Below are 22,073 nucleotides of genomic sequence, written 5' to 3' on the forward strand. Positions count from 1 at the left end.
ACTAATAAGTTAACAGTTGCTAAATACAACCTTAATGTAAAAATCTGTACTATTCCTACTCACTAGTAGTAATCACTTAGATTACAAAACAGGAAAAAACATCCATCTGTATAACAACAAAAGTTTTACTAGGAAAAGATATAATAAAACATATTTACACATGCTCTAAATGGAATTCTTTTAGGACTTTTTTTAAAAACTGCTCTTTTAAAAAAAGAGATGGGCACCTGGATGGCTCAGTTGGTTAAGGGTCTGCCCTTGGTTCAGGTCATGATCTCAGGGTCCTGGGATGGAGCCCCACGGCAGGCTCCCTGCTTCTCCCTCTCCCTCTGTGCTGCACCCCCCCGACTCATGCCCTCTCTATCAAATGAATAAAAAAATTATTTTTTTAAAAAATGGGAGAGGGGCGCCTGGTGGCTCAGTTGTTAAGCGTCTGCCTTTGGCTCAGGCCATGATGCCAGCATCCTGGGACTGTGCCCACATCGGGCTCCCTGCTCAGTGGGGAACCTGCTTCTCCCTCTCCAGCTCCGCCGTGCTTGTGTTCCCGCTCTCGCTATCTCTGTCAAATAAATAAATAAAAATCTTTAAAAAATCACACAAAAAAATGGGAAGACAGGCTGTATTTCTAGGCGGAAGAAATCAGGATCACATGATGCCCATTCCCTCCAAATCTATGATTTCAATAAATTCAAACTCTATAATGCTTCTGATCAAAATCCCTACAGAGATTTTCAGGAGACTCAAAAGTTTGATCTTAAAATTTATATGGAATATCAAAGGGACAAGAACAGCAGAGAAATTTTATAAGTAAACCAAGAAAGGAAACTTTCCTTACCTGACATTAAGACTTATTGTTAAAGCCATAGTAATTAAGATAGCCTGATATTAGAGAAATAAACAAATGAACCAACAGAACAGAAAACAGAGATGTGTAGGACTGAAATGGCACTGTTAATCAGTGAGAAAAAAATTGACCCAACGAATGGTACTGGGACAAATGGCTAATCACATAGGGAAAATTTTTCCTACCTCCCATTATACATCCAAAATAAATGTGACAAGCAAAGCTTTAAAGGATTAAAGAAGAAAATATAACATTGAGGTAGGAAAAGATTTCTCAAGCAGGACACAAAAAGCAAAAATCATAAAGAAAACATATATATGCACAAATAAAAATATTATATTTTTGTATGTCAAAAGATACTGTAACAAGACTAGCCAAAAACTGAGCAAAGACATTTGCAATCAGGAAACAAAAGCAAAAATAGACAAGCAGGACTATCTAAATTAAAAATCTTCTGCACAGCAAAGGAAACAACCAAAAAAAGGAAAAGACGACCTATGGAATGGAAGAAAATATTTGTAAACCATGTATCTGATATATATATATATATATATATATATAAGGAACACCTACAACTTAATAGCAAAGAAACTACCAACCCAATTACTGAATGGGCTAAAAACTTGAATAATTCTCCAAAGATGATATACAAATGGCCAACAGGTATACGGAAAGATGTTCAAGGTCACTAGTCATCAGGGAAATGCAAATCAAAACCACAATGAGCTATCATCTCATACCTGTTATGACAGCTAATATCGAAAGAACATAAGACAAGTATTAGTGAGGGTGTGGTAAAATTGGAATCTTTGTACACTGTAGGTGGGATTGCAAATATGGTACAACGACTTTGGAAAACAGTAGGGAGGTTCCCCCACAAAAACAAACAAACAAAACTACCATATGATTCAGCAGTCTTGTGGGTATTTATCCAAAACAACTGAAATCAGGATCGTGAAGAAATATTAGCATTCCCATGTTCATTGTGGTGCTATTCATAAACGCCAAGAGGCAGAAACAATCTTGTGAATGTGTAAAGACACAAAGATATGAATGGATAAAGAAAATGCGGTATACACATACAATTGATTATTCAGCCTTAAAAGGAAATCCTGCAAATGAATGAATCCTGCAAATGACAATATGAATGAACCTTGAGAATGTTCTAAGTTAAATAAGCCAGTCACAACACAAATACTGCATGATTTCACTTATATGAACTATGCAAAATAGTCACACTCATAAAAGCCAAGAACAGAATGGTGGTTGTCAGAGGCTAGGAGAGACTGAAATGGAGAGTTACCAATCAACACGTATAAAATGTTAGTTATGCAAGATAGGTTCCACAGATCTGTTGTACAACATTGCGACAATAGATGAGAATACTATATTACACACTTAAACATCTGTTAAGAGGATAGCTAGCTAGCTCATGTTAAGTATCCTTTCCAAAATTTAAAAAAAAGGAAAGGGGACCTTAGCTGGCTCAGTTGGAAGAATGTGCAACTCTTGATCTTGGGGTTGTGAGCTCCATGTTGGGAGTAGAGATTACTTAAAGTCTATGTTTATGTGTTTTACAAAACGGCAAAAAAACCCCACATTTAATTCTGAGTGAAAAAAAAAAAAATATATATATATGTAATGCATGGAATAAAGGATTGGCATCTACAATATATAATGAATGCTTATAAATAAGGAAATGACTTGTACCAGATTCCTTAATAAAGAGTTATTTAGCAGGGCGTCTGGGTGGCTCAGTTGGTTAAGGGTCCGACTCTTGATTTCGGCTCAGGTCATGATCTCAGGGTCATGAGATCTAGCCCCGCACTGGGCTCCTCACTGGACATGGAGCCTGCTTAAGATTCTTTCTCTCTTTCCCTCTCACTCTGCCCTCCCACCTCCAAGCCCCATACACACACACACTCTCTCTCAAAAAAAAAAAAAAAAAAAAAGTTATTTAGCCACTTAAAATGTTCAACATCTTGGAGAGAAATCTGTTAGGAATAACATAAGACTGCTTGTAACTTTCATTCTTTCAGTCTTTGTGAAGAGCTGTAGTTGGACTAAACTGTACGCACCTATGGATATCTACTACTGATTAATATTTACAAACAGTCAAAATTAGTAAGAAAAGCCTACAACCAGACCAAACAATTTCCAAGGAAGATAAAATGTGTCTGGTATCTTAACGATTATCTGCATCTTCCCTCCCTCTCCTCCTCTTACTCATTTCTAGAGGCTAAAGAAAACAGCATACACTCTGTTAAAACAATTTTATTGTTATCAACTAGAAATGGCCTTAAACTAGCACTGCTATATAATTATCATGACAAACTACCCCATACTAACGCAATAATTTTGTTAAACATCCTCTAACACTTATTACTTAATAGTAAATAGTTCTACCCTCAATGATTTGACTGAAACTAGTGGGCTAGTTTATCTTGGTTTAGTTTACCCTGGCTTATTCAACTGGAAGTTAAACTGTTTATATATACAGAAAAGGGTGTCTGTTTTACTCATCCCTGTATATTCTAGAACATGTAGAGTACGCGTCCAGTAGTTTAAAAGTACAGTAAATCTATGTTGAATTAATAAAATGATCTATGGATTTATTTTGAAATTTTTTTTTACTGCTGAGATAGGTACATGCAAACACCACTTTAAGAATGTCCACAGCCATGGAGTTCAGAGTTTAAATCATCCATTTGTACTTATGAGGGAATACTGTGAACTGTATTCTGAGAAAACGCATGCTCTACTCTTAGGCAGTCCTCTGACTTTTCCAGAGCGGTCTAATGACTTTTCATAAAATGCCACCAAATCCTGCTCAGCTATTTATTATATAGCTCTGTTCTTAATCAGCAATATAAAATGTTATCTGTTCTCCAGTTACTTGACAAAGAGTAAGACCTTAAATTCTCCAAACTAAGTTGTTCATCAAAAGCTTAGCTGCTAGCAATAATCTTCATGGGGAACTGCATGAATATACAGATCCTCTCCATTCTACCACCACACCTAGATTAAGCCAGAATATCAGAGAAAAGCCCCTGGAAGGAAAGTTTTAACAACAATAAGGAATTATCATATGTTACATTGAAGGAGGCCTTTAAATTACAGCCCTATATAACTTATTTTCTATTTATCACAGGAAAGATGACGTTTAACTGCATAGTTTCTTCTTTTGAGGATGCTATGAGCAAAATCAATTCAGTATTATTTCTTTTAGTGTCAGGAATAGCTGTGGTTTTCATTAGAAACTATTTTGTTTACAGTATCATAGACTAAGTTAGTAACATAATGGATACTTTCTTCTTTGAACTAGCTACTTGGAAGCTACGAAACATAGTTGATAGGGTATTACAATATATTTGGCTACTAACTGAAATCTTTATATGCTGGGTATCTTCTGCCTCTCCAGATCTTCTCTCCTCCATTTTTGACCACGCTTTGTGTACTGAGAGACTAACCTGCATCAACAGGCTCCCCTGCTTCCCAGTTGGGTTCAGCCCAGCAGGCAATTGGGAGGGTAAAACAAGAGGAGAGTTAGGATATTTATTTCCCAGACTCCTTCCTAGCAAAACTGCCTCAGCTGGCTGCATTCCTCCTAACTGCTCTCTCTATACAGCTTACTTTCTCCAAGTTCTGGTATCTACTTCCTCCCCTCCCCTGCTTTGCAGACCCAGAGTACATCACTCACTACTTGTGATTTCCAGCTGCTCACATTGTGCACCCAACACCTTATTCTTTGAAAATAGTCCCTGGACTAAATTTTCCTCAAAATACCTAATCTGAGCATACTATCTGTCTCCTCCCAAGACCTTGACTATATTGGCTTCATATCTTCTATTTCCTGCCATTAAAAAACAAAAAGAGGAAAAAAAAAAACTTATTTTCCTTCCTTCACCAATTTCTGTACTAATAATTCATACACAAACCCAATTTTTCTGTTACAATTAGAATTTTGCACAGGATATAAAAAGGAGTAAGACCAAGAAGCCCACTCTAGATTTTAAAAAGACAGTAAACAAATAAATATAATAAAGTGTCAGAGGGCCTAGTTGGAAAATAAAGAACAGTTGTACCAAAAGGAAGAAATTCCAGAGGTCAGAGAAGATTTTACAGAGTGACTAACGCTTGGTCTAAATTCTCAAAGAGAAAAAAAAGTCCAGTGACTGGCAATATGCTTTGCCTTTATTAATCTATTTATTGGCTCCCAACCCAATGAGGTACCAATAGTATTATTACCATCCCCCTTTTTAAAACAGATGAGAAAACTGAGGTGCAGTTTCTTGCCAAAATCATACAATTAGTAAGTGAAAGAGCCTGGGACCCAGGCAGTCTGATGCCAAGAGTTCATTTTTTTAAAATTGCTAACTTATACTGCTTATCAAGGATGGCAAGGAAATGGTACAAATAATTAAACATAGCTAAGACATATGATGCAATGATGGTTAGCCAAGAAAGAGAAAGGCTTAGGCAAGGCAAGTGCCAGGTCAGAAAGGGCTTTAGAATAAAGAATTCTGTCTGATAAAACAGTTGTTGGATTTTAGATCATGGAACCTCTTGAGAATCTCAACATTCTTTCTCCAGAAAAACACACATACACAAAACATCTGGCAGTTTAGGTAGTTCACAGTCCTTACTGGCCCATTCAATTCAGGACGAGAAACACTGCTAGGGGTCATGTTAAGTCATGGACAAGGTACAAGGAGGAAGGTATAAGGAAAGGGAGAAAGAGATCAGAATTGCATTTGTGAAATATCACTTTGGCAATAGTATGTAGAATAGGTTAGAGGAGGACCACCAACAAAAAGACTATTGTAATAGTTCAAGTGAGAGATGATGAACGCTCGAGCTAGGGAAGTGACAATAGTGTTAGAAGAAAAGCACAGATGAGGAATACTGCTATCAGGAATCAATTTGGATCTGAGAAGTAAGGGAGAAGGCAGCAAGACTTCTGAGAAGAAGTCTTTTAACAAGCATTGATTACACAAATCATACATACCAGGAACTTTGCTAAGAACTGGAGATACAATGTTAAACAAGACAAACACTACCTCACACTTAAGAATAATCTATTGGGCTGGGGCACCTGGGTGGCTCAGTTGGTTAAGCGACTGCCTTCGGCTCAGGTCATGATCCTGGAGTCCCGGGATCGAGTCCCACATCAGGCTCCCTGCTCAGCAGGGAGTCTGCTTCTCCCTCTGACCCTCCTCCCTCTCATGCTCTCTGTCTCTCATTGTCTCTCTCGCAAATAAATAAAATCTTAAAAAAAAAAAAAAAAAAGAATAATCTATTGGGTTAATAACAAACTGCTGAGTAATTTCAATATACCAGAAGTACAATAATAGGGGCGCCTGGGTGGCTCAGTTGTTAAGCGTCTGCCTTCGGCTCAGGTCACGATCCCAGGGTCCTGGGATGGAGCCCCGCATCAGGCTCCCTGCTCAGTGGGAAGCCTGCTTCTCCCTCTCCCTCTCCCACTCCCCCTGCTTGTGTTCCCTCTCTCGCTGTGTCTGTCAAATAAATAAATAAAATCTTTAAAAAAAAAAAATTTACTAATTTTCATGTACCAAGGTTTTTTTTAAAAAAAAGTACAATAATAAAGGAAGCACAGGGATGAAGGAACCTGAGGTGTTTTTTTTAAATTACAAAACAGGAGTGACCCATTTCATCCAATGACACTAAGCCAAGTAAAATGAGAATTGCAGACTAGGCAATCAGAAAATTACTAAAGACTAGAACAGTTTTATACGAGGAATAGAGAAGCATACTGTATGAGTGCTTAAGAGTGGTTAATTACTGAAAATTAGCAACACATGAAATGAAATGCTACTCAAATGAAATCTTAAGAGACTGCTTAACACAGTCTCCTGGGAGCCTTTCTACACTATTGCCAATCCTGCCTTTCCTTACACAACTATGTGTGTACTTGCTATTACTGAGTGTTTAAAAACTAAGCACTTCGTCATCTAGGGATACATGCATAGGTGGTAAAATTACAAAGAAAAGCAAGGGAATGAATAACCTAAAAAGAGGAGAATGGTTACCTCTGGGAGTATGTGGTTCAAAAGGATATGGGCTCACAAGAAGATTCTAAGACCCTAAAGAATGTTCTATTTCTTAATCTGGATTATAGTGGGTAACTGGATATTTGTTTTATCTCTATTTTAAAAATCATACATGTACATTTTGGTCATTACTCTGTGTAAAGTACATTTCATAAAAATATTTAATATATATACATCGGAGACAATAAGATAAAGCAAACCAAAATCTAGTTTAAAAAAGGGGGGGACTAAAATAGAACTAAGAATTTAATATACTACATCTCACTTTTACATGACATTTTATTATGAGAATTAAAATTTTGAACAACTCTATTTCTCAGATAGCAAAACAAAAAAAGATTTTAGTTGAAAGGGATTTTTAGTTTTCAAGTAATTTCAGTTGCAAAAGAAAACAGCCTTCAACTCTGTTTTTTATTCAAAGAAATGTAGATTTTTTTTTTAGAATTATTTTTAAATAACATAAACTTAAGTATATCATAAAGATGCTCTCCCAGATGAAATCTTACAGGAGTTAAACAAGCTTGAAGACAAATGTTATAGATCTGTTACTTGGCAAAATACTTTAAACACACATACATACCCCAAAACAAAAAACACCTTATCATATAGTTCCCCAAACAATTCCATTTCAAATATAAAAATTCTCTTTTTAAGAATAAATATTGCTGGGGCGCCTGGGTGGCTCAGTCATTAAGCATCTGCCTTCTGCTCAGGTCATGATCCCAGGGTCCTGGGACCAAGCCCCGCATCGGGTTCCCTGCTCCGCGGGAAGCCTGCTTCTCCCTCTCCCACTCCCCCTGCTTGTGTTCCCTTTCTCGCTGTGTGTCTCTCTGTCAAATAAATAAATAAAATCTTAAAAAAAAAAAAAAAAAAGAATAAATATGGCTTACCTGTTCCCTACTGAATCTTGAGAGATCTGAAAGTTTGGAATGATAGAGGAAACACCATATTCATCTTGATACTTCTTACAAGATTTGTAATGATGTCTCATGCGATAGAATTTAATCTGTAAATTATTGATCAAAATGTAATGTGACTTTCAATTTCAAATAGAAGTCATAAGATCTGAGATATTGTCAATAGGAGAAAAGCAAGATAAATATAACCAACTAAATATTCCATTTAAACAAGATTTTTTTTTTAAGTAAATGATTTCTTAAGTAGAAGCTGAAAATAAGAAATAAGTTTCTATCCATTAGATGCAGATGTGAACTCACTGCAAAAAATACTAACAAATAATTTTACACTTGAAACTATGCTACTAAAAACAGACCAAAAAAAGTAAATCAAAAGCAGTAATAAGTTTGCCTTATGGTATTGGGCATTTCTTTATTCTTTATTGCAACCTGGCAGAGTTAGAAAGTGCTTTAAAAAAAATTAGGTTCCCAGGTTAACACCTGGAACATTTTTCAGTTTCTCACTGAGGAGTAGAGCCTGAATCTCTCAAGTGTATTTTCCAGCTTCACTTCATTGCCCTGTCAGTTAACAACTCCCTCAAAGAGATGGAAAAGCAGATCTGACTTGTGTGAATGCATGAAATAGAACTGGTTTTGCTCACTGACTTTATTAGCTGTTTGAAAAAGTGGCTGCAATAAATCCATGAACACATGGATATACTCAAAGCCTAACCACCCCTCACTATTTCACTCCCTCTTCAAATGAATAGAAATAAAATCCAGACTGGAGAATTAATGCCAGTTATTTGCCAACACCTGATTTTCTCACCTGTTCCTTAAAACTTAGTTTTCTGCAAAATATTCTGTGATTTCTTAAACACATAAATACACAAGTAAAGTGGGCAGCTAGAGAGTTCCTTGACTATAAACCCATTTGGCACATTTCTATGTACAAAATTGCAATAAGGATGCTGCTACTATCACAATTTGTACCAGAATGGGGTTTAAGTGAGTTAAATGCCAGTTTATTCATTTAGTTCATTTAGTAGGTAATCAATGAGCAATTATTTTAAGAAAAATGCCATGATAAAAATTATGACAAATTCACAGATTGTATCTTTCAGTCTCTGTTCTCAATAAGATTATGATCTATTAAGATCTATAATCAGATTTTTTGGCCTTTCTACCCGATTTAAGTAACTTCTTTCACTTCAAACCAGCACCTACCAAGAAAACTCAAACAGGAATTTGATTTTCAAAGTAGAGTAGAACCTTCATTTTCAAAGACAAGCTATGTCACATTTACTCTACCTGTTTTGCACAGCATCTGCAGCTACCAGAAAACTTCCTCATGATATTTTCAAGGTCTAAGGCCCGTTCAGGACATGCTCTCTCTCTTCTAGTCACATTTCCACGACAGAGGGGACAATGTATTCCGCTTTCTCTCATTGCAGTCAGGAAACATTTTCTACAGAAACTAAACCAAACATTTGTGACATGTTAACTACAGAAAAAAGACTCTTTTCATTTCTATGATTAAACACACTCAAGTGGTTATAGATTTATATTCAGGCTAAATGAGTTAAGTTATTCATATGTACATAACTTGCAGAATTTTAAAAACTATACATGTATTTCTCCAAGTCTAAGGCTAATAATTGGACTAAATGGGAATATAAAGGAAACTACACTCAATTATGCTTTAAACTTTTTAACATAATATATGAAAAATAAGTATTAACACTACATAACATTATCAGAGGAAGTGTGGTACAGAGGAATGACTGGCTTATCCTGTGTCATTTAGTAGCAGTGTGATCTTAGGCAACACATCGAGCGACACTGGATCTCCATTTCCTCCCCTTATAAAATGAAAGAATAGACCACATCAGCTTTTGTCTCAAACTGATGTACTTTGAGATATTCCACAATCTATGAATACGACCACCACCTATTTCCACAAAATTGTGCACAAACTGATTTGGGAAGTTCTAGGATAAACAAAGTTTCTCTGCTAAGAAAAACGTTAAGTATTACCCAAACTTATGTTGTGCGGAAATATGAAAATTTCCCACAACAGTGTGCAACGGAACAGAATTTGAGAAATATTTAAGGACCCTTCCAGCTCTAAACTTATCTCTAAACATTCTAATTAGAACCAAACTCACTAAAATCTATTTCTTCTCTCCTAACGCTATCAAATACTAAACTTGATCATTTTTCTTTAAAAAGAAAACAAAACTAGATAAATCATAGCCATCTGCATATGGGGTCCAGAGTACAAATAAATTTAATCCAATCCCCTATAAATGCAAATATTCAATCTTCTTCCTCTAACAAAAGTTGAGAGCAAATAGTGTAATAACAGATCCCAGAAAATGAGTTTCCTAACTAGCACTGAACAAGACACTTTTCCCCTCTACAATCAGTTTCCTCATCCATAAAGTACCTACAGTTGCAACAACTGTTCAAAGGATTAAAATGGGTAATACAGTAAAATGCTTATCACAGTATTTTTGACAGTTACAAAGTGCACCATAAATAGTAGCTAATTTCACTAACATACATTTGATATGATTACCAATTAAGACCACAAATTAAAATATTAAAAATATTCATCCTAGTAAAAAAAAAAATTCATCAAGAAAATGCAAAGTAAACACGGCTGAGATACCATCTTTCAGCTGTCAAACTAAAAACTAGCCTTAAAAATAATAACCAGTATTAGAAAAGATATAAAGAAATGAGTACTCTACACTTCTGGGTAACAATTTGTCAGTATTATCAAAATCCTTAAAGGGAGGGCATCCCAAAAGTCTGAGTGCCACTTAGAGCTTTAATAATTTCAGAAAGTATAAAAACTACAAAGTTACAAAACCATCATTTGTAAGTTCAATTGTTAAAAACTGAAATTTAATTGTCTATATATTTCGTAAATTTTGAATAATAAATTTTTAACTTAAATTCTTTGTTTTAGTCAGTGTTTGCATTCTGTAATCAAAGGGACTGTAAAAGAGAAAAAAAAGAAGATGAGTCAGAAAAAAAAAAAAAAGGCAAGACCAACTGGGGCAATAGTCTAGACCATGAAAGGGTCTGCACTAGGGCAGGGGTAGGAGAAACAGAGGATCTCTATTTCAGAGACACAGTTCTCAGTTCCTGACTGTGTATATAGGGAGCTTCTTATGTTAACAAAATCAACAGAATGTTATGACAAATTACTTGTGGGAGGATAAGAAAGATAAGAATTTCTAACCTAGAACACTGAGTAAAAGGCGACTGGATTAACCAAGTTAAGAAATATTGGAAGAGTTGGTTTGACAGAGGAAAGATGGGTGCAAGTTCAAAGTACCTACAAAAATCTCAATGCATGATATCCAGTAAACAACCGGAAATACAGATCTGGAAATTAGGGAGAAAAATATGGAGAGCAGTTGAAGTGCAAAGAGTACTAAAGAAACAATCTAGAGAAGTATAAACATTTAAAGGAGTGTTGAGAGGAAGAGCCAAAGAAAAAGACTAAGTAACATTAGAGAAGCCAAGTCTAATAAGCTATCAAAGAGAAATAATAAAAAGATGAAGGTAAAACTGTCACCAAATTATTAAGCTAAACTTTTTTCTTTAAATAAGGAATCAAAAACTGTCAACAAAAGTTCATACCAGCAAAATTCATTACAAAGACATAATCATGCATAAAAATGATACTTGAAAGAAATGAAGTAGAACACTATTAGAAGGCAAATCAGTCAATATGCTGGCTAATTTAACAATTAATTATAAATAAAACATAAACATAGAATATTAAAAGATCTTGAACAACCAAGATGCACAAATGAACACTGTATTTACAGAGAGGGGATAAAATAAAGCAAAATTTCAAAGCCCACTCATTGATTTAGTAACTAAAATAGTAAAAATGTGGTAACACCACATACCAACCAGAATGACTAAAATGAAAAAGGTGGAAAATACAAAGTGTTGAGGAGGATGTGAGCCAACCTAAACTCCCATTTGATCTATTAGAATGCAAACTGATACAACCATTTGGAAAACTGACAGTATCCACTATAACCCAGTAATTCCATTCTAAAGTTTATACCCAATAGAACTGCATATATGATCAGAAGAAATTTCTAAAAAGTTCACAGCCACACTACGGTAATAGCCAAAAGCTGAAAATTATACAAATGTCCATCAACAGAAGAATGAATAAATTGTAGCATATTCATAAAATGAAAACTATAAGATACTATAGTGAGAATAAATATGGATGAATATAATGTTGAGCTAAAGAAGCCAGATTTAAAAGAGCACAACTATATGATTCTCTTTTTATAAAGTACAAAACATGCTTAAATGTTGAATGAATTTTTACTAAAAAGTAGAAACAGATACAGTAATTTCTATTTACCACTTTCAAAAATATTGGCAATGGCTATAAAAACAAGACTTAAAGGCATAAAATACAGAAAAGTAAGAAATAAAAATCACTTTAGAAGACAAAACTGTTTTGTTAGAAAATACTCAAATAGCCCCCAAAATTACAACACATAACAACTGTACAATACAAACTCTCCAAATAATAATTACATTACTAAAGACTATTGATAGCATCAAAAAATGAAAAATATTCATATAAAAAACTAAAAAAAGTAATCAGGTTTAAAATTAGCTTTGGACTTTGTATTCAAAATGTAGACAATAAATGAAGAAACAAAAATTTCTAGTGGAAATACACGTAATAAATAAAGGCAAAATAGGACTTTATTAAATAGATACTGAAATGTCTTAAAGACTGGCAAAAATGTATCTTAAAAAGCAAAAATGATTGGGGTGCCTGCTGGAGCAATTGGTAGAGCCCATGACTCGAACTCGGGTTGTGAGTTCAAGCCTCATGTATGGCACAGAATTTGCTTAAAATTTAAAAGAAAAATTTAAAGCAAAAACGATTAACAAATGTGCAAAAAGTGATTTAATGGAAGAAAAGATAGACTTCAATAAATGATGCTAGAGCAATTGGACGTCCAGAGGCACAAAAATGAACCTCAATCTAAGTCGGCCACCTTATACAAAAATTAACTTGCAACAGGTCAGACTGTAGTAAACTGGGAAATTGCCATACAAAGATATAATTCACTTTCTAATGCCCAGAACAAGTGAATATTACCTTATATTACAACAGCTCTGATTAAAGTTAAGGATTTGGGGATGGGGAAACTAGCTGGGATTATCCAGATGGGTCCTAAATGCCATCACAAGTGTCTTTGTAAGAGAGGCAAAGGGAGGTTTGACACAGACATACGGGAGAAGGCCATGTTCAGATGAAAGGAGAGATTAGAATGGTGTGGCCTCCAGAACCTCAGGACACCTTTGCCACACCCTGACTTGGGCTCAATGAAATTAGTTTCAGACTTCTACCCTCCAGAACTATGAGAAAATAAATTTCTGGGGACGCCTGGGTGGCTCAGTCGGTTAAGCTTCTGCCTTCGGCTCAGGTCATGATCCCAGGGACCTGCGATCAAGTCCCACATCAGGCTCCTCACTCAGCGGGGAGCCTGCTTCTCCCTCTGCCTGCCAATCCCCCTGCTTGTACTCTCCCTCTCTGGCAAATAAATAAATAAATAAAAACTTAAAAAAAAAAGAAAAAGAAAGAAAAGAAATTTCTGTTTTAGAAGCCACCAAGGATGTGGTAATTTGTTACAGCAGCCCTAGGAAACTAACACACAGAGTTAAATGTAAAACATTAAACTACAAAACTTTTAGGAAAAAAATAGAAAATATTCACAAACCAGAGCCACACAGAGTTAGATTTAATGTTAGAAGCACATCCTAAATAGAAAAAATTGATAAAGTGGACTTCATAAAAATTAAGAACATTTGCTAAGCAAAAGACTCTACTAAAAAGATAAAAAGACAAACTATAGACTGGAAGGAAACATTTGTAAATCACTTATCTAACAAAAGTATAGTATCTAGAATACATAAAGAAGTCTCAAAGCTCAACAGTGAAAAAGCAAACAACCTAGGGGTGCCTGAGTGGCTCAGGTGGTTGAGCTTCCCACTCTTGATTTTGGCTCAGGTTGTGATCTCCAGGTCCTGAGATCAACCCCCATGCGATGGGTTCCATGCTCAGCAGTGAGTCTGCTAGAGATTCTCTCTCTCCCTCTCCTTTTGCCCCTCCTCCCACTCACTCTCACTCGTTCTCTCAAATAAATAAATAAATAAATAAATAAATAAATAAATAAATCTTTTTTTTTTTTTTTTAAAGCAATCTATGGGACGCCTAGGTGGCTCAGTCGGTTAAGCATCTGCCTTCGGCTTGGGTCCTGGGATCCAGTCCCACGTCCGGCTCCCTGCTCAGTGGGGAGTCTGCTTCTCCCTCTGCCTGCTGCTCCCTCTGCTTGTGCACATGCTCTCTCTCTCTCTCTCTATATATATATAAATAAATAAAATCTTAAAAAAAATAAAAAGGCAATCTAATTAAACCACAGGCAAAAGACATGAAGAGACAAGATTTTACATTAAGACTCTACAGATGATAAATAAGCACACAAAAAGATGTTCAACACCATTAGCCTTTATATACTAAAAACAAATACCACATGATTTCACTCATATGTGGAATTTAAGAAACAAATGAGCATGGGGAAAAGAAGAGAGAGGGGAAAACCAAGAAGTAGACTCTTAACTATAGAGAACAACTAATGGTTACTAAAGGGGAGGTTAGAGGAGGGATGGGTTAAACAGGTGATGAGTATTAAGGCGTGCACTTGTGATGAGCAACGGATGTTGTATGGAAGTGTTGAATCACTATAGCGTACACCTGAAACTAATATTACACTGTTTGTTGCCTAACTGGAATTTAAATAAAAGCTTAATAAACAAAAAGTTTAAAAAAGAATTCAAATATACTAAAAAGGTTTTTAAAACAATGGAAGGGCGCTTGGGTGGCTCAGTCGTTAAGCGTCTGCCTTCGGCTCAGGTCATGATCCCAGGGTCCTGGGATCGAGCCCCGCATCGGGCTCCCTGCTCGGCGGGAAGCCTGCTTCTCCCTCTCCCACTCCCCCTGCTTGTGTTCCCTCTCTCACTGTGTTTCTCTATCTCAAATAAATAAATAAAATCTTTAAAAAAAAAAAAAAAACAATGGAAAAAGAATGCCCTTGAAGAAATACTGAAGTGAAATGAATAAGAATGGCAAATTAAGATTCAAAAGCACACACTAAATATTTCAGTAGATTCCAAGTGGGTCCAAAAGTTGGAAAAAATTTTTAAGAGATTCAACAAATAAAATTGAATATCATCATAACCTTAGATAAAGAGAATCAAATATCTTAAATCTGAATGTATAAGATGTAATAATACACAAAAGGAAAGCACTAAATAGAAAAACAATTTAAAGTTTAATAAATATACAATAATCACTAAAATATAGCCATAGAAATGATCACAATATACTTAGAGCACTCTGTTAATAGTAAAAATATAAATTTAATATGGAAAAATGCATACAGCCTTGCTAGCAACTAAAAAACTAGATTTTAAAGTGACCTCTAGAAACCATTTTGAGGGGCGCCTGGGTAGCTCATTCGGTTAAGTATCTGCCATCAGCTCAGGTCATGATCCCAGGGTCCTGGGATAGAGTCCCCTATCAGGCTCCCTGCTCAGCGGGGAGTCTGCTTCTCCCCCTCCCTCTTCCCCCTGCTTGTGCATGCCCTCTCCCTCTCTCTCAATAAAATCTTTTAAAAAAATAGACACCATTTTGAACTTTTTTTTTTTAAGATTTTATTTATTTGGGAGAGAGAGCTCCCAGGAGCGGGGGGAAGGGGCAAAGGGAGAGGGAAAAGCTGATTCCCCACTGAGCAGGGAGCCCCACAAGCGGTTCAATCCCAGGAGCCTGAGTTCATGACCTGAGCTGAAAGCAGACGCTTAACCGACTGAGCTACCCAAGCGCCCCCATTTTAAACCTTATTAAATTAGCATAAAATGCTAAAAAAAAAAAAAAAAGTTGGCAAAGATGTTGGAATACAGATATACTTTTATAGTACTAATGGCATTTTGCAAGTTACCCCAATTTTGTGGCAAAGATTCTAACATTTATACAAATAACAGTAACTATTTAGTGAGTACTTAAAATGTGATAGGCAGAGTTCCAGATACTTTATATTCATTATCTTGAGTTCTTTAAAAATAAACTGTAAATATTTTAAGTGGTCTTTTTTTTTTTTTTTTACATTGAGGAAACTAAGGCTTAAAAAAAGAAAAGTTTAGAAACCTGTAAGAGGCTGAAGGCTAAAAGATATTTCTTCATTAAAATACAAGGCCCTGTGTGTTCCCTCTACTTCAGGGTCTTTGCCTAGAATGTTCCCTCTCCCCAGAATATTCTACACACAAACATAGCCCTCCACAAATTAACACCTACACATCACTTAGATCTCAGAAAGGGTCTTTGATTACCTCCCCATCCACCCATCAACCACCCTAGATCTGGTCTCCTTCTTATTCTCTCTCTCTCTCTCTCTCTCTCTTCCTCCCAGAACTTGTGAGTTTGTAATTACAAGTTTATCCAAGTGTTTATTTGAATTAAAATACGTCTTACCAACGACAGCTTCAAGGGCAGGTATCATATCTATCTGTTCACACCACTGTATGCCCAGCACTATAAGCCAGCTGAGCACTTAGGAGGCATTCATTAATATTTGTTAAAGCAATGAATGTGAACTTACCTTAATCCCAAAACTGTTAAATCACTTAACTCAATGACAGAATCCAGTTTTCAAATCAAAACCATAGGCAACTCCCATGTACTAAACACTCCCCTAGAGCTGCAATCATCCTTGTGTGACAGAGCTGACAAATTCCCTTGTATTTACCCTTTGACCCAGCAATTTCACTTGTGAGAATTTATCTTACAGGAAAAACTCTCACATGTGAAATGGTATTTATACAAGTTTAATCACTGCAGCATTATTTGTAACAGCAAAAGATTAGAAACAACCTAAATGTTCATCAATATGAAATTGGATAAATAAATAATGACACATCAAACAGGGATACCTGGGTGGCTCAGTCGGTTAAGCATGTGCCTTCGGCTCAGGCCATGATCCCAGGGTCCTGGGATCAAGTCCCACATCAGGCTCTTTGCTCAGTGCGGAGCCTGCTTCTCCCTGTGCCCCTCCCTTCTCGTGTTCTCTCTCTCTGACAAATAAATAAATAAAATATTAAAAAAAAAAAAAAACACGATACATCGGGACGCCTGTGTGGCTCAGTCGGTTAAGCGTGTCTGCCTTCGGCTCAGGTCATGATCCCAGGGTCCTGGGATCAAGTCCCACATTGGGCTTCTTGCTCAGCAGGGAGCCTGCTTCTCCCTTTACCTGCCGCTCCCCTTGCTTATACCCTCTCTCCCTCTCTCGACAAATAAATAAATAAAATCTTCAAAAAAAAAGATACATCAATGTAATACTAGAACACTAAATATGTTCCATAAAGTCAGGGATTTTTATCTGGTTTGTTGAATATTAACAGCCCTAGCATCTACAATACTACTAGCTCATAATGGCCACTCAATGTTGGTTGAATAAATGAAGAAAACTACAACCAAAATATGTATATCTGTACTGATACAGAATGATCTCCAAAATAACATGAAAATAGCATGGTACAAAAGAATAGAATGCTGTTCTTTCTGAGAAAAACAAAAAATATTTATAACCTTGTTTATATATACATCTCTGGAAGGATATGTAAGGTAACAGTGATTATGGGAGACATTATTTCCTGTTGTACCTTTAAAGTTGTGAATTACAATATTCTCCATTCATAATAATTCCTTTGGTATTAAATATCTGGACCAAAAAACTTGAAATAGATTCCTTTCCATTTATGATTATAATCTAGCTTTTTGTGTTAGATGCTATAGTTATCAAACTTACAGTAATTTTACACTTGTAGAGCTTTTGAAAACTGTAAAACAAATAACAAGATGATTATTATTCACCAACATTACCTAATTTGGTCCTTGCAACAATCCTGTGAAGTATGTTGTTTCTACCCATCTTTTGGACAAGAAAACAGGCTGAAAAGAAGTTAAATGACTTGAGAAAGTAATACAGCTAATAAGCTATGGCCTCCCAAGACAAACTCATTCGTTCCTTTACTCAATACTAAACGTGTATAGTAGACTCCAGTAGGTAAAAAAGAGACGTAGGTTGCTGCCTTTATAGAGCTTACAGTGAGAAGGACATTAGTCAAATCATCTGATTCCATAAATGTTATGATTATAAAATGTGAAAAGTGCAAAGGAAAATTATTCAGGTCTTTTATCTCCAATTCTACAATTCCTTCCTCTGTACCACCAAGCACCAAATTTCCCCAGATATAAAACTTGCGTATTTCTCATCTCCCTTTGGCTAGACTACTTGAATTTGCTAAATAGAACCTATTTCAAAACAAAGTAGAAGGGGAGGGAAAAAGATGCAAATCAAAATTACTAAAACTATTTTGATGTATCAAAGGAGCTTGCATCTTTCGGATAGTACATTACCCAGAAACAACTTAAAAGGTTATTTTTAAGTTTCCTTCAATTTTATTTTTTTTTTTTAAAGATTTTATTTATTTATTTGACAGAGAGAGACACAGCGAGAGAGAGAGCACAAGCAGGGGGAGTGGGAGAGGGAGAAGCAGGCTTCCTGCCGAGCAGGGAGCCCGATGCGGGGCTCGATCCCAGGACCCTGGGATCATGACCTGAGCTGAAGGCAGACGCTTAACACTGAGCCACCCAGGCGCCCCGAGTTTCCTTCAATTTTAAACTAGCAGATGCCAGATGAATTTCTGTTCTTACCCATTCTCCTAACAAAAGGCTGATCAACAGACATTGGAAGAGAAAAACTTTCCCATCCAAAATGCTCCTAATTTTAGTATTAATTAATTAAAAATCCAGCATTTTTTTAATAGTTAAAATTTATAAGGACAAATGTCCCAAAGAGACTATCAAAAGAAAAAGGTTATAGGAGCCTAGGTGGCTCAGTCAGTTAAGTGTCCAACTCCTGATTTCCGCTCAGGTCATGATCTCAGGGTTGTGAGACTGAGCCCCACTGGGCTCACACTAAGCACGGAGCCTGCTTGGGGTTCTCTCTTACAGCACATGTAATATCATCCCACCTAGTCAATCAAATATTAATAGATAGATGACAGAAAGATAAAGACACATAAATCAGTCAAACCCATCAATCAGCCAGCCAACCTTTAGAAAGAATTAGGGTGCTGTGACTGTTTCACTTCATTCCTTACATCTTTTTGCACCCTGCATTATGTCACTTTTATAAATAGAAAAATAAAACTATTTTAATTTTGGAAAGAAAGAAAGTTGCAACTATCAAAGTAAGTTTTTGGTATTCTTGAAAATGGGTTTTTTGGTTTCTTATACTACTAAAGAATAGTTGACATAAAATGTTATATTAGTTTTAGGTGTACAACACAGTGATTAGATTCATTACTCAATGCCTACCACAATAAATGTAGTCACCATCTGTCCCCACACAATATTATTACAATATTATTGACTATATTCCCTATGTTGTACTTTTCATCCCCAGGACTTATTTTGTAACTAAAAGTTGTACCTCTTAATCCCCCCTACACTTATATAGGCCATCCCCCAATGGCAACCATGAATTTGTTCTCTGTATTTATGGGTCTATTTCTGTTTATATGTTCATTTGTTTTGTTTTTTAGATTCCACATGTAAATGAAGTCATATGGTATTTGTCTTTCGCTGTCTGACTTATTTCACTTAGCATAATACCTCTAGGTCCATCCATGTTGTCACAAATGGCAAGACCTCATCCTTTTTTATGGCTGAATAATATTCCATGTGTGTCACACACGCCTACATATACATGTATATATATATACACTTCTCACCTAAAAATCTAGCACCTTTTACCTTTCTAGTCTATAGTCAAAATCATTCCCCAAAACAACAAACTTAAGAGAAAAAAAAAATCAGAGATTTTAAGTTAGACTTAAAACTAAGTCATCCTTCTGTTATGTAAGTAAATAGCATAATTGTTTTCTAATTATGTCATTTTATAAATATGTGTCAAGAGAATCTGGATAAAGTCTTAAAACCCTTAAGAAAAAAGACAGTCTGGAGCAGCATTTATTTATTTTTTTTTTTTTTAAAGATTTTATTTATTTATTTGAGAGAGAGAATGAGAGAGAGAGAGAGAGCACATGAGAGGGGGGAGGGTCAGAGGGCGAAGCAGACTCCCTGCTGAGCAGGGAGCCCGATGCGGGACTCGATCCTGGGACTCCAGGATCATGACCTGAGCCGAAGGCAGTCGCTTAACCAACTGAACCACCCAGGCGCCCTGGAGCAGCATTTATTAAATCAGCAAGAACCTATATGTCTGGCTTTAAGAATATAACAAGTCTGTAGGAAGGAAGAAATTTTAAAATTATTTATTTAGAGCACAACTGCTCAAACAACAAGGTATCAATAAAGTTGTTAAAAAGGTAAGAAATGTGGGGTGCCTGGTGGCTCAGTTGCCTTTGGCTCAGGTCATGATCCCAGGGTCCTGGCTGGGACCAAGCCCCCCACCAGGGTCCCTGCTCAGCAGGGAGCCTGCTTCTCCCTCTCCCTCTGCCTCTGCCCCTCCCCACCCCCACACTCCCTAGTTCACGCGAGTGCGCATGCTCTCTCTCTCTCTCTCTCTCTCAAATAAATAAAATCTTTAAAATAAATAAAATAAAATGATAAGAAATATAAACTGAAAATGTAAGAACTGGACAACCCAAAGCAAGTCGATAATCATACAAGCACATGCCTAATAAGAAGTGAAAGCTGATTTATATTAGCTCATTTTTAAAGATGCCTCCTTACAGAGATGCCCCAAAACAGATTAGATTCCATCCTTAAGGGGCACGTGGGTGGCTTAGCTGTTTAAGCATCTGCCTTCAGCTGAGGTCATGATCCCAGGGTCTTAGAATTGAGCTCCCTGCCCAGCGGGAAGCCTGCTTGTCCCTCTCCCTCTGCCCTTCCTCCTGCCCCTTGCTCTCTTCACTCTCTCACTCTCTCTCAAGTAAATAAATTCTTAAAAAAAAAAAAAAAGATTCCATCTTTAAGAGTTTGGCAAGGCATCAACTTATTACATGTAATTTTCATTGTGATGGAGCTTACTTTTAACCATGTACAAAAGTTATTCCCTTAACCACTCAAAACAGGAAAGAGGAGAGGTTTGGTTCAAAGAGCCTTTGAAGATTACCAATGAAAACACCGAAAGAAATACCTTACGACTATGCCAGTTTGTACCCTCTTCTGAAACCTTACTTTGAATACCTGCTCCACTTTAATATTCCTTTTTTTAGAAGATTTTATTTACTTAATAGAAAGAGAGAGAGAACATGAGCAGGGGAGAGGGGCAAAGGGTGAGGGAGAAGCAGGCTCCCCGCTGAGCAGGGAGCCAGACATGGGGCTCAATCCCAGGACCCTGAAATCATGACCAGAGCTGAAGGCAGACGCTTAACCCACTGAGCCATCCAGGTACCCCTCAACTTTAATATTCTTAATTCATCTTTACTTGCTTTTTAAAATACTACATCTGATCATTCTAAGGTAACTAACACTCCTTCCTTAAAATTCTTCTCAGTTTCCATACCATCACACTCTATGCTAGATTTCTTCCTATCCTGTCCATTCCTTCTGAGACTGCACTTTTCTCCACTCCAGATTTAAATATGCATTCTCCAGCACTTGTCCTATCTAGGCCCTCTGCTATCTTGCAACTTACAGACCTCCCTCAGTGGCTACATCCATATTCACAGCTTTAGTTCCATGTATTCCAGATCCACATACATACACTTATCTACTGGGCATCATCAAATCTTACATTGATTTCCTCAAAATGCCAGGAATCTCTCCTCTCCATTCCCACTATCATTACCTTAATTCAGGTTCTAACCATTCTCTCTTTGACACAGCAATGAATCATCTCTTCACTAGTCTCACCACTACACCAGGCTGGGTCCTGCTACTAAAGTAAACTTTCTAAAATTGAAACGTGATCATGCTGCTCCTCTGCCAAAAATTATTGAATAGGTCTCTATGGCTTTCAGGAAAAAGCTCAAATTGGCTTACACGGAAAGTTCCTGCCAATACTCTAAACTCTATCTCTACTACACTCATCCTTCGGCTTCAGCCTGGAAACAGTCATCCTCTGTAACCCCTCCTTGTGTCTGCATATGCTGTAAACCCAATCAGGGTATTCC

The 22,073-nt window shown here is 36.5% G+C and overlaps 1 protein-coding gene across 2 annotated transcripts in view; it reads right to left on the reverse strand.

The window, feature by feature from the left end:
• The window catches only part of RNF138 (ring finger protein 138), a 36,826-nt gene that overhangs the window by 11,409 nt on the left and 3,344 nt on the right, over positions 1–22,073 (reverse strand). The window contains exons 3-4 of one of the 2 annotated variants that reach the window (XM_032421323.1): positions 9,123–9,288; positions 7,806–7,921 (exon numbers count right to left, since the gene is read on the reverse strand). The exons of the other annotated variant lie outside the window; for it this stretch is intronic. Coding sequence (XP_032277214.1) covers positions 7,806–7,921; positions 9,123–9,288 — 282 coding nt within the window. The remainder of the gene's footprint in view (positions 1–7,805; positions 7,922–9,122; positions 9,289–22,073) is intronic. 2 annotated transcript variants of the gene reach the window in all.

This window comes from Phoca vitulina, unplaced genomic scaffold (genome assembly GCF_004348235.1).
Source record: "Phoca vitulina isolate PV1807 unplaced genomic scaffold, GSC_HSeal_1.0 scaffold24, whole genome shotgun sequence".
Taxonomy (NCBI): Eukaryota; Metazoa; Chordata; class Mammalia; order Carnivora; family Phocidae; genus Phoca; species Phoca vitulina.